At 62.0% G+C, this 12971-nt stretch overlaps 3 protein-coding genes across 4 annotated transcripts in view; 2 read left to right on the top strand and 1 right to left on the bottom strand.

Moving 5' to 3' along the window:
- CYTH1 (cytohesin 1) overlaps nt 1-12971 on the top strand; it is a 112915-nt gene that overhangs the window by 37784 nt on the left and 62160 nt on the right. The window lies entirely within an intron of this gene.
- The window catches only part of PGS1 (phosphatidylglycerophosphate synthase 1), a 305261-nt gene that overhangs the window by 245346 nt on the left and 46944 nt on the right, over nt 1-12971 (bottom strand). The window lies entirely within an intron of this gene.
- Nucleotides 1-12971, top strand: part of DNAH17 (dynein axonemal heavy chain 17) — a 51661-nt gene that overhangs the window by 6025 nt on the left and 32665 nt on the right. The window contains exons 11-28 of the mRNA XM_056115755.1: nt 103-368; nt 826-1021; nt 1642-1788; nt 3378-3486; nt 3563-3666; nt 4182-4322; nt 5384-5527; nt 6267-6449; nt 6754-7008; nt 7525-7694; nt 7772-7994; nt 8461-8577; nt 8673-8759; nt 9408-9560; nt 10633-10881; nt 12060-12182; nt 12262-12609; nt 12685-12776. Of these exons, the coding sequence (XP_055971730.1) occupies nt 103-368; nt 826-1021; nt 1642-1788; nt 3378-3486; nt 3563-3666; nt 4182-4322; nt 5384-5527; nt 6267-6449; nt 6754-7008; nt 7525-7694; nt 7772-7994; nt 8461-8577; nt 8673-8759; nt 9408-9560; nt 10633-10881; nt 12060-12182; nt 12262-12609; nt 12685-12776 (3107 nt within the window). The remainder of the gene's footprint in view (nt 1-102; nt 369-825; nt 1022-1641; nt 1789-3377; nt 3487-3562; nt 3667-4181; nt 4323-5383; nt 5528-6266; nt 6450-6753; nt 7009-7524; nt 7695-7771; nt 7995-8460; nt 8578-8672; nt 8760-9407; nt 9561-10632; nt 10882-12059; nt 12183-12261; nt 12610-12684; nt 12777-12971) is intronic.

The following is a 12971-nucleotide window of genomic DNA, read 5'->3' as shown; positions in this document are numbered from 1 at the left end:
TTAGGCAACCCCAGGTCCTTCCCCTCCGCCGTGGGGCTGGGTGGCCTTGAGCTCCCACGCGCTCCCTCAGCCCTGAGGGTGGGTGTCCCTCCTGTCGCCCAGCTCCTGTACATGTGCGGGGGCCTCCTGGAGCGGCCCCTGATCCTCGCCGAGGTGGTGCCCCGGTACTCGGTGATGCTGGACATGCTCAACACGGAGCTGGACAACGGCAAGATCCTGTACGATGCACAGGTGGCCGCCTCTGCCGCCGGCAACATCCCCCCCATCCACAAGAACATGCCCCCCGTGGCCGGGCAACTCAAGTGGAGCCTGGAGCTGCAGGAGAGACTGGAGGCCCCCATGAGGGACATTAAGATTGTTGACCACCCGTGAGTCCACCTGGGCGGAGGCGGGCGTGGGCGGGGAGCGGAAGGGAGGGGAAGGGTGAGAAGGAAGTGGGGAGGAGGGCAGGGAGGGGGAGGAGGAGGAAGGAAAGAGAAGGGGGGTGGGGGGAAGGGGAGGAGGAGGAAGGAAAGAGAAGGGGGGTGGGGGAAGGGGAGGAAGGAAGGGGAAGAGGGGAAGGGAGGAGGTGGGGTGGAGGAGGCTGCCCCTCACCTCCCCTGGGTGGGCTGTGCTTCTCCGTGTCAGCGTGGTTCCCGAGACCCCTCTTGCCAACTCCTTAGTGCCCCACCCTCTGGGTCAGTGCTTCTGGGAGGGCGCTGGCTTGCCCCCCCTTTGGTGGTCAGTCTTGGGGGAGCCCTGGATTAGAGCGTACCCCCAGTGGAGCCAGCAGAGAGAAGCGGGCAGGTACAGGGCAGGTGGGCGCGACTCCGTGTCCGTGCTCAGGGCCATGTCCAGCGTGGAGGCCAAGCTCGTGTATAAGAAGTACGATGAGATGATGGACCTCCTGCGGCGGTACCGTGAGGACACGTACATGCAGTGGGTGGGCCGCGTGGACGCCGACTGCCACTTCAACCTGGGCCAGCCCCTCATCCAGCGTGACCCCAACACCAGGCTCATCCAGGTCAACTTCAGCAAGGCGGTGGGTGCCCGACGAGGACCACAGGGGCCAGTTCTACAGCCAAGCGGGTGCTCTGAGGAGGCCCTCCCCGGACAGGGCAGGAGGGGAGTGAGGAGGAGAGACCACAACGCTGGCTGAGCCGCAAGCCGTACACACACACACACACACACACACACACACACACACACACACACGTATGCACATATGCACACAAGCATGTACGCACACATGTGCACATGTGCATGTACACATATGCACATATGCGCACATGCATACACATACACACATGCACACACATGCAAACGCATACATGTGCACACACATGCACACAGCCCTGAGCTCGGGCTGGCCCCAAGTGCCTCCCTGCTAGGCCTCACCAGCCCCTGGAGTGACCCCTATGGGAGCGGGGGTCAGTTTAGGACATAAATGTGGCCTGCTCCATGCATGGGTAGAGGCGAGAGGCTGTGTGAGCCAGCGCCCTAATCTCCACACAAGGCCGGGGACGGCATCCTGGACACGGGCTGAGGGGCTGAGACCAGAGCACAGTGGAACGGGGCTGGCAGAGGGCAGGGTGCACAGAGCACAGTGCAGGTGACACGCAGCGGCTGCGGAGGGGTCTGACCCATGCCCGTCTGCCCCAGCTGGTGGCGGTGCTGCGGGAGGTGAAGTACCTGATATTCGAGCACCAGGAGGACATCCCGGAGAGCGCCGAGAGCCTCTTCTCGCAGAACGAGACTTTCCGCAAGTTCGTAGGCAACCTGGAGCTCATCGTCGGCTGGTACAATGAGGTGGGCCTCGCTCAGAGCGGACGCAGACGGCGGGGCACGCTTTTACTTCGCCAAGGTGCCAGGCGCCTTCTCCACGGCTCTGCACCCCAGACTCTTCTGAAAGTCAGGGTCAAGGATAAGTACACTATAGACTGGAGGAGGGTCCATGGGGACCCTCTCCTCTGACCTGTGAACTTAGTGACTCCCAGACTTCATCCCCTGGGAGCACAACCCCACGTCCAGTTTTAGGGTCTCAATGGGGCGGAGGGTCTGAGTCCAATAAGCCCCCAGTCACCTATGTGATTTCTTTTTTTTTTTTTTACCTATATGATTTCTAATTAAAAAAAATAGTTCTGAGGGGGCTGGAGCGACAGTACAGAGGGTGGGGTGTTTACCTTGCATGCATCTGACCCGGGTTTGATTCCCAGCATCCCCTATGGTCCCCCAATACTGCCAGGAGTGATTCCTGAGTGCAGAGCCAGAATTAACTCCTGTGCATTGCCAGGTGTGACCCAAAAAGAAAAAAAAGATAGTTCTGAGGCCAAGAGATGGTAGAGTGGTTAGGGGGCCCACCTTGCATGGGCCTAAACCAAGACTGAAGATGCCCCAAAGGTTCTCTTGAGGTCCGCCAGGAGTGACCCCAGCTGCAGAGCAGTAGCAGGCCCAGGCCTCTCCGGATGTGGCCCACAAAAGAGCAAAACAAAACTTTTTTTCTTTTAATAAAAGAATTTTGGGAACTTTCCCAACTGATGCTAAGGAGACCTGAGGGTCCCACTGGTGATTCTCGGCCAATGGGCTGGTGGTCCAGTGAGAGGGCCTGAGGGTGCCGCCGGTGAACTGCCCTGGGCGTCCCCCACCTCCTCTTCCTGGGGGCCTCCAGGGCTGCACCTAGCAGCGCCGAGACCGAGCCTGGCCCAGGTACATGCCAGGCAAGTGTCTTAGCCCTGAAACGCGTTGAGCTCTGGCTGTCCCTTTTGTCAGAGCCAAGTCCAGTTTGGCCCACACAGGCCTTGACTTTTGCATTTTGCACATTCCTTTACTTTCACGCCACCCTGTGGTAAGAAAGAGCTTTGTTTGGGGTCTGTTTTTTGTTTTGGGGCCACACCTGGCAGTGCTTGGTACTGGCTCGTAGCTCGTGTTCGGGGATCACTCCTAGTGGGCTTGGGGGTCCTTATGTGGTTTCAGGCTCGGCACAGATTCCTGGCCAACAGATCAGTTCAGGAGTTCAGGTCCCCGGGCTTCAGGCTCTTCCGAGCTCCCGGGCACCGCCAGGCCTCACTCCTGAGCCCAGTGCCAGGAAGAGCCAGAAAGAGCCCCTAAGCACCGTCGGGTTTGATTCCCAGAACCACCCCCCACCCCTCTAAAGCTGAGATCCGGGCCGGAGCCAGAGCACAGCAGGTGGGCGTTTGCCGTAAGACAGTTGACCCGAGTCCCATCCCCAGCCCCCCACGTGGCCCCCCGAATCCCCCAGGGAGTGGCCCTGAGTGCAGAGCTGGGTGTGGCCCCCAATCAAAAGGCACGATTTTCCCACCCACCGCCAGGTGAGGCCTCACTGAAAGTCCCCACGCATCTCGGTGGCCACTGGGGGACTCACGGGGCTGTGCTCGCAGATAAAGAAAACGGTGATCGGTGTGGAGCTCCCACTCATCAAGGCGGAGCTGGAGGCCATCGATGTCAAGCTGCTGCGCGCAGAGTCCACGCTCTTCTGGAACGGGAACGGTAGGCCCTGCGCCCGCTCCACTCCCAGGGACCCTCGGCCTGGCCAGGGGTCTGAGCCATGGCCGGGGGCCTCCAGGTGTCTTCGAGTACATCCAGGAGATGCGGGAGATCCTGCATGACCTGCAGAACCGGGTGCAGAAGACGAAGCAGAACATCGAGGGCATCTCTCACGCCATGCAGGTGCCTGGCCGGGAGGCTGGCTGGGGACACCTGGGCTGTGCGGGGGACTCATGGGTGTGTATGGGGACTCACGGGGGTTTGTGGGGGACTCATGGGGGTGTGTGGGAGACTCACGAGGGTGTGTGTGGGACTCACAGGTGTGTGGGAGAACTCACAGGTGTGGGGGACTCGGGTGTGTGGGGGACTCACGGGTGTGTGGGGGGACTCACGGGTGTGTGGGGACTCGGATGTGGGGACTCAGGGCTGGGGGGGTCTCATGGGTGTGTGACTACTTTTAGCCTTGTGGGCTTTGTGGGGCTCATGGCACTCAAGGGCACTGGCGCGTTTGGGGGCCCACAGACGCACAGGGCCTCCCTCCACTGTTCCTGCCGCCCTGCCCCCGGCAGGCTTCTGGGCAGAGGTGTTCCCACATGTTCGCCCCAGCCTCTGCCTTGGGGACCCCGTTACCTTTCTGGGTGCTGAGGAGCGCTCCCTGGCCCCCTGTGCACCTCTCCTGCCACACTTCGGTCCCTCAGGAGTGGTCGGCCAACCCCATGTTCGAGAGGAAGGACGGCAAGAAGGAGGCGCTGCTGGACCTGGATGGGAGGGCCATGAACCTCACCAGGCGCTACACGGCCATCAAGGAGGCGGGCGCCAGGATCCAGGCCATGGTGCTGGTGGGTGCCCAGCCGGGGGGTTGAGCTTCGTAGGGGCAGGTCCCCAAGTCTTGTTCCCAGGATGAGCTGCTGGAAGGCAAGTGTGTGAGTACGTGCGAGTGAGTGTGTGAGAGCTTGTGTGAGTGTGTGTATGTGAGAGAGCATGTGTGAGCATGTGAGTTAGAGTGCATGTGTGAGCGTGCATATGTGTAAGTGTGTTTGAGCATGTGTGAGTGAGTCGTGTGAGTAAGCGTGAGTGAGCATGTGAGTGAGCGTATGTGTAAGCATGTTTGAGCATGTGTGAGTGAGCCATGTGTGAGTAAGCATGTGTGTGAGCGTGAGTGACATGTGTGAGAACCTGTGAGTGTGTGTGAGTGTGTGAGTGAACCTTGTGTGTGAGCGTGCATGTGTGGGTGAGCATGTGTGTGAGTGTGTGAGAGGTGTGTGTGTGTTTGTGAAAGTGTGAGTGAGCTGTGTGTGAGCATGCAAGTGTGAGAGAGTGTGTGAGCATGCATGTGTGAGTGAATGTGTGAATGCAAGCATGAGTGTGTGTGTGTGAATGTGAGTGTATGTGTGGGAATGTGAGTATGATAGTGAATGTGAGCGTGTGTATGTTTGTGAGCATGGTGAATGTGTGAACATGATCATGTGTGTAAGTGTATATGAGTGAGAGTGGTGTACATGTGAGTTTGCGTGAGCAAGTATCTGAATGTGAGTGTGGGGAGCAAATGTGAGTGTGTGTATGATGACCGTATGTGAATATGTGTGTGAATGATTGAGCGTGCATGCGTGCGTGTGTGTGTGTGTGTGTGTGTGCGCGCGCGCGCGCGCATGCACTCTATTCAGCTCCAAAGAACTGGCTGCTAAGGTGTGTCCCTGGGCCGCAGCTGAGACGGGTTGAGTGGGGTTCGCCCAAGCATCGGAGCTGGACCCAGACCCAATGACCCGGAGAAAGCAGCACACTGGGTGGTCCCAGAATCCCCAGCTGGCCGAGGAGTCAGTGTGGAGACAAGGACAAGGGTCACTGCTGAGCCCCAGATGGACAGAGGAGCGAGGGCGCCCCCGTGTGACCGCCCCTGCAGGAGAACTCGGAGCTGTTCCGGGCAGACGTGGCTTCGGCATCCTGGAAAGAGTACGTCAACTATGTGGACCACATGGTCCTGGAGGGCTTCGACTCCTTCATCCGCAAGTCTCTCGGCTACCTCACGGACAACATGATCTTCCACGTGAGTGCCCTGCCGGAACCCCAGACACGTGCCCCAGCCAGAGCCCTTCTCACCTGGAGTCCCCGGGACATGCTGGCTGATGTTGGAGTGCCACCCCTGCACAGGCCCGCAGAGTCACCCCCCCCCCTGTAAACCGTGCCCACCAGGACCCTGACCCCTGGCTCTTCAGCTGAACTCCAGGCTGCTCTGAATTGGGGAAATAGCCCAACATGTGGCCTCAGAAGTGCCGTTGTGGTGGGGTCACCCTGAGGGTCGGCATCTCCAACAGCAAGTGACTGGCCAGTCCCCAGTAGCGTCCAAGCATGCTCATGACCACACCGTGCCCCCACCATCAGCGTGTCCTTCTGGAAAAGCCCTGGGGTCGCCACGTTTGCCGCAGTTCTGGCTGTTTGTGCAGCCCGGGGTCAGGCCTCTGCACGGCGTGCATGGGTGTGCACCTGCAGATCTCATGGGTGTCTCTGGGGTGTCACAGGTGCAAGTTGTGCCCTCTGTGACCTCCCAGTCAAGGCTGCCCGTCCTCGGGGCTCCCACAGCAGACAGGGTATGAGTACGTACGCCCAACCTCTCTGGGGTACGGGGGGCCCTTCAGTGCCCTTTTCACAGCGTCCATGCTGCTGCTGCCTGAGCCCCCCAGTTCCCCAGTGAGGCGGGTGTGGTCGTCCAAGGGGCACAGGAGCCATGGGCCTCGGGGGCTCTGCTGCGGGCCGGCGAGGCCGTGACTGTCCCTGGTGCCGGGCAGGAGGGCATCGCACCGCTCTTTGAGGTCCGCCTGGAGCTGAACGAGGATGGGCTGACCTTCAACCCGTCCCTGGAGGTGGGCGCCGACCAGGGCTTCCTGGTGCTCCTCGAGGGACTGGTCAACGACATTTACAACGCGGCCAAGCTCATCCCACGGCTGTCCAAGGGCCGCTTCAACTACAAGGTGGGCGCCGCCCTTCCCAGGGATTTCAGCCACACCCCCCTACACACACACACACACACACACACACACACCTGCAGCAACGTCCACCAGGTGCTGAGCTCCATCGGTTCCGGGAGTGTCTGCACGGCTGGCCGCTGCGGGCATGGTCACACAGTGCTGAGTGTGGGCTGGGCCCAGCTGCAGGGCTGACTCCTGTGGGCAGGTTCTTAGGTTGGGGGGGCCTGCAGATGGGCCGAGGACCCCACTTCCTGCACCCCGGGCAGGGCACCTGCCGGTGCTCACCGTGGCCCACTGCTGCCCACAGACAGACCTGGAGGATCTCACGGACCTCATGGACATGCGGGAGGAGCTGTCCAACCTGGTGCTGGGCGCCATGAAGGAGGCCGAGGAGTACCAGGACTCGCTGGAGAAATACTCGTATCTGTGGATGGACGACCCGCAGGAGTTCATGAAGAACTTCCTCACATACGGGCGCCCCGTGTCGGCCGAGGAGCTGGAGGGCCGGCTTGAGGACAGCATCCCCGCGTCGCCACCCACCCTCGCCCAGTTCCAGGAGCAGGTGCGTCCGCCCCGCGCCCTGCTGCCCTCCCTCCCTCCAGAGCCCCCTCGGGCCCGGGCTGACGGCGGCTGTGGGAACTGTGTCACCCAGTGGGTTTTGCTGTTGCTCGGGCTGGGGAGACCAGCAGAGCAGGGGACAGCTGCTAGGGGAAATGTGGGGGACTCAGGTCCCAAGGGGAAGGCCACACCAGGAAGGCCACACAGAGGCGAAGCCATGCAGGGCCATGCTTCCTGGGGGTCTGGGCCCACACGCAGGCCACTGGACCTGCAGGCTGGTGTGGTTCCGTGAACGCGGCTCCACCCAACCTCCCACCCGGCTTCCTTGCGTGGGTGGGTGGAGGAGCACTGGCTGGGGGGTCCATCCCCGCACCCCCACCCGATAGATGCCTCTGGGGTGCTGTGAACGTGCCGTCGTAGCTGGACATGCTCTGCCCACGTGGGGGGCCAGGGGCGGCGCAGCCACTCCAGCCCTGGGAGCCCTGTCTCCTTCCCGGTGGGTGACGAGGCGTCTCCACAGATTGACTCGTATGAGAAGCTGTACGAGGAGGTGTCGCGCTGCGAGAACACCAAGGTCTTCCACGGCTGGCTGCAGAGCGACTGCCGCCCCTTCAAGCAGGCGCTGCTCAACACCATCCGCCGCTGGAGCCTCATGTTCAAGCGGCACTTGAGTGACCACGTCATCAACAGGTGCGCGGGGACCTGGGCCGCGGGGCGGGGTGGGGCGGGACACGGCAGCCCCACCCACCGGCCCTGCCCGTCTGCAGTCTCGCCGACCTGGAGAACTTCATGAAGGTGGCCCGGGCCGGTCTGAAGAAGCCCATCAAGGAGGGCGACTACGACGGGCTGGTGGAGGTCATGGGGCACCTGATGAAGGTCAAGGAGCGGCAGGTGGCCACTGACCGCATGTTCGAACCGCTGAAGCAGACCATCGAACTGCTGAGGACCTACGGCGAGGAGCTGCCCGAGGAGGCCCACGTGAAGCTGCAGGTGCGCAGACACAGCCCCTGGCACCACCTGGGAACTTTACCTGCACACGTGCACAGAAACACCCACGCGTGTGCAAACACACGGAGGAGTCAATACACTGGGCAGTGTGCTACGTGCACATGCACACATGAAGCACACAGCCAGGGAATGTACATGTGTGAGCATGTACGTATACCTGAGCATAAACAGGGAACTTAATACTTGCATGTGCACACGTGAGGCACCCAGCAAAGGGATGTATTAACATGTGTGTACACACATGTGGATTGAGCCGGAAGCACACGCGGATGGGGCAGTTCTGGTGACAGAAGCACCCAGGGTGGTCCCCAGGTTGGGCATTGGAGCTGCTGGCACATTTGGGCTCCCGGAGGCCACCGGGGGTGCACCCAGGCTGCCCTGGGCTGTGGCACTCATGACGGCAAGGGGGTTCGGGCGAGGAGGAAAGGCGTGGCTGTGCTGTCTGCAGGAGCTGCCGGAGCAGTGGACGACCACCAAGAAGCTGGCCATCCAGGTGAAGCAGAACGTGGCCCCCTTGCAGGCCAACGAGGTCAGCATCCTCCGGCGCAAGTGCCAGCAGTTCGAGGTAGGTGGGCACGCTGGCCCCCCAGCCCCCCCACGGCCATGGCCACAGCCATAGCCTGCACCAGGTGCCTGAGCTGCGTCCCACTGTCTCCGCAGGCCAAGCAGCACGAGTTCCGGGAGAAGTTCCGGGAGGAGGCGCCCTTCTCCTTCAGTGACCCCGACCCCTACAAGTCCCTCAACAAGGTGCCGGTGCCATGGGTGTTGTGTGTGTGCCCCTTTGTGTGCCCATGTGTGTGTGTCTGTTTGTGTGTCCCTGTGTGTGCTCCTGTGTGCGCTTGTCTTGCATGTACACCTGTGTGTGTGAACACTTGTGCCTGCCCTTGGGGCTGGCAAGATAGCACAGCAGGTAGAGCGTTTGCTGACCCAGGTTCAATTCCCAGCATCCCATATGCTCCCCCGAGCACCGCCAGGAGTAATTCCTGAGTACATGAGACAGGAGTAACCCCTGTGCATCGCCAGGTGTGACCCAAAAAGCAAAAAAAAAAAAAAAAAAAAAAGAACAAACAATAAAACACTTGTGCCTGCGCTTTTGTGTCCTGTCTCTGTGTGTGCACATGTGTGTCTGAGTCTGCATGTCATATCCTTGCGTGTGCCTTCATTCTGTGTGCGTGCATGTGCGTGTAGGAGGCGGAGCCCCGTTCAGGGCCACACAGCCTGGCTGTGCGCACGTAGGGCCTCAAGGCCAGGTGTGCCTGGGCTCCCTCTGCTTCCCGCTGTGCCTCTCCCGCCACCCTGGGCTATGGCGTCCCAGCGGCTGGGATTGGGGCTCCTTTGTGGCGGGGGAGGGGGGTAAGGGGGGGCCTGTGCACTCACTCCGCCCTCCGCCCCCAGCAACAAAAGAGCATCGCGGCCATGAGAAGCAGCATGGAGGCACTGCTGAAGTCGGGGGGCCTGTTCGAGGTGTCAGTCCCCGACTACAAGCAGCTTAAGGCCTGCCACAGAGAGACGTGCCTGCTCAAGGAGCTGTGGGACATGATCTTCACGGTGAGCCAGCCCTGCCAGCCTGCAGCAGTGGGGGCGCCGTGGGGGCTTGTTCTCTAAAGGTGAGCCCGCCTCACACCCTCCATGCCCAGAGTCCGTGCTGGTGGCAGTTCCCTGGGTGTGGCCCCTGGCAGGCTCTGGCTTCTGCGGTTCTCTTGCCAGGGTCCTATTTTTGGTTTTGGGGGCCACACCTGGTGGTGGCTCAGGGCCAACTCCTGGCGCTGTGCTCAGGGCGCTCTCCTGGCGAGGCTCGGGGGCCTGGGGGTAGGCTGCCCGCAAGACGCTGTGATCTCTGCCCTTCCCAGGGGCTTCAGAAGAGCAAACATCCTCATGGCCCTGCGACTCCTCTGTCCTGTCCCCGTTTCACGGGTCACACCCGGAGCAGCAGGTCCCAGGACGTTGCCAGGGGCCGAGCCTTCTTGTTTCTCCTAAAAGCTGCTGGTTTGGGGCTTTACACAGAAGGCCGTGACCCAGCCAGACTGGGTGTGTGTCCGCACAGATGTGTGTGACAGGACTGGAGGAGGAGCTGCTTGGTCCTGCTTGGGGCTCGTTGTGTCACCCAGGCCTTGACTCTGTTCTCGGGACCTGCAGCACTCAGGGACCCTGTAGGAGCGACAGTGCCACTGGCTGCGGCCCCCACAGGAAATGAGCCAGGCCCTAACCCCCTCATAGCACCACAGAGCCATGATTGCCGTCCCCTGAGGGCCTCCTAGTCCCCTCCCCCCCACCCTCTAGACACACTGCCCCGGTGAGCGGCTCTGGAAACTTCCATCCCTTCCACCTGTGGCTCATGGCCAAGGGCCTCGTCCAGTCCTGACAGTGCTCTTCGACTTCCTGTCTGGAAATCCTGAGCCTGCCCGGGGTGGGGGCAGACTTCCCCCCCTGGGGCCTGTCTGCCAGGCACTTGCCCACTGGGCTCAGCCTCTTGGCCTGTTCAGCCTCAGCTGATGGTGAACTGGGGGCTTGGCTGCTCAGTGCCTTGGGGGGTTTGGATGCTCCAAGGGGCTTTGCCCTGTGCCACCCCCATGAAGTGATGCTCACGGACGCGCACCCCGCTCCGCCTGCTCGTGCCCAGGTCAACACGAGCATCGAGGACTGGAAGACCACCCAGTGGAAGGACATCAACGTGGAGCAAATGGACATTGACTGCAAGAAGTTTGCCAAGGACGTGCGTCAGCTGGACAAGGAGATGAAGAGCTGGGACGCCTTCGTGGGGCTGGACAACACCGTGAAGAACATGATCACATCGCTGAGGGCCGTGAGCGAGCTGCAAAATCCCGCCATCCGCGAGCGCCACTGGCAGCAGCTCATGCAGGCCACCCAGGTGGGCAGCGGCCCCGGGCAGGCGGGTGGGGGTGTGGCTGAGAGCTGAGGCGGCCGGCCATGGCCATGCGGCATCCTCCCCCATGACACAGGCAAGTTTCCAGGGCTGCAGACACTGACACACAGTTACACACACACACACACATACACGGGGACACACAGACACAGTTACACAGACACACACACAGGTTGAAAGCTCATCACAGAGTGCTGAAACTTTGTGATTCTGTCGTGTTTGGGAAGGTGACACAGCCGATGCCTCTCGGGGGACCCTCGTGGCCCAACGCTGCTCGGGGTCCCCTTTCGTCCTGGGTGTTGAACTCGGGTGCCGGCCTGCAGCCTGTGACCCAGCCCCCCAAGCCATCTTCCTCGTTGCATCCCAGCAATTCCCTTGCCTGGGCTGGCTAGTGTTCTCGAGCCTGGGGGCTGGCTGGCAGCTGTGCCGGACACCCCCTCCCACTAGCCCTGGGAGCCCGCATTTCCCAGGAGTTGCCCTCTAGGAAGATGCTGACCCCAACCTCTGCTGAAGACCACCAGAGGTGGGCTCCCCATAATGTGTGTGGCCCCCGCAGGGGAGCAGCTCAGCCGGGCTTCCCAGCTGAGGTGGGGACACCAGACGGCCACAGAAGGGTCTGGAGGCCCATCCTCTCCCCGGGGAGGGGAGCAGAAGCCCTGGGGTATGGCCTGGTCCTTGGGGGCAGCTGGGTCTCCAGGATGCTGGCCCCTTGTTCAGGCCCCCCACGGCAAGGGGCAGCCCCTGGGCACCCCAGGGTCTCAGCACAGTGGGACTCAGACATTTGCTTCCTGTCCTTGGCCAGTTTCCAGAGGGCGGTGGGGGTGGGGTGCTGAGGATGGGATTGGAGGGACGTGTGCACCCCCTGCCCATCTCATCACTGAGCTGCGACACCTGTGCCTCAGCCTTGTTACCTGGGAGGTGACACTGTCCCCAGCCTCCTCCTCTGAGCAGCAGCACAGGGTGTTGGCCGGAAGGAGGCGGGTCGTGGCCAGCGCCCTCTGTCCTGCTGGGACCCTCTGCCCAGGAGGCCGTTTGTTTGGAGGCTCAGCAGGGCAGCGGGGACGGCATGCAGGGAGGGGAGGGGAGGGGAGGGGAGGGACGGCGAGGCCGCAGTGCCGGAGTTTGCAGCTGCTCTTCCTGGCACCCCCCGCCCCCCCGCGCAGGTGAAGTTTGAGATGTCGGAAGAGACCACGCTGGCCGACCTGCTGCAGCTGAACCTGCACCGCTTCGAGGATGAGGTCCGCGGCATCGTGGACAAGGCGGTGAAGGAGTCGGGCATGGAGAAGGTAGGGCGATTGCGGGCACCCGGCCAGAGTCCCCGGCTGGCCCCGGTGCCGGCCTCCACGGGGCCCATCTCTGCCGCAGGTGCTGCGGACCCTGGACAGCACCTGGTCCACCATGGTGTTCGAGCACGAGGTGCACCCGCGCACGGGCGTCATCCTGCTCAAGTCAGACGAGGTGCTGGTGGAGACCCTGGAGGACAACCAGGTGCAGCTGCAGAACCTCATGATGTCCAAGTACCTGTCACACTTCCTCAAGGAGGTGACGAGCTGGCAGCAGAAGCTGTCCACGGCCGACTCGGTCATCGCCATCTGGTTCGAGGTGCAGCGCACCTGGAGCCACCTGGAGAGCATCTTCATTGGCTCTGAGGACATCCGCACGCAGCTACCGCAGGACGCCCGGCTCTTCGACAGCATCGACAGGGAGTTCAAGGTGCTGCGCGGGCGGCCCGGGGTGAGGGCGCGGAGCATGGCCCCTTCACATTCCCGCGACCCCCGTCCTCCCTAGGCCCTGATGGAGGATGCGGTGAAGACCCCCAATGTGGTGGAGGCCACCAACAAGCCGGGGCTCCTCAACAAGCTGGAGGAGCTGAAGAAGAGGTGGGCTCCCAGGGAGGAGGCGGGCAGGGGGGACACATGATGTGGGGGCTGGCACGTGTACTCGCCTGCACACACTGGCCCAGCACCCCGTAGGCCCACTGGGTGGTCCCGAGTATGGCCGGACAAGGCCCCCAAACAGAGATGCTTCCTCCTGCCACAGGAGCCCGAGTGGGCTCAGAGCCGGGCACGGCCCAC

Source organism: Sorex fumeus, unplaced genomic scaffold (assembly GCF_029834395.1).
Source record: "Sorex fumeus unplaced genomic scaffold, SorFum_2.1 ptg000029l, whole genome shotgun sequence".
NCBI classification, from domain to species: Eukaryota; Metazoa; Chordata; class Mammalia; order Eulipotyphla; family Soricidae; genus Sorex; species Sorex fumeus.
Note: the sequence above shows the minus strand (reverse complement) of the source record. Positions and strands in the feature narration are given on the sequence as shown.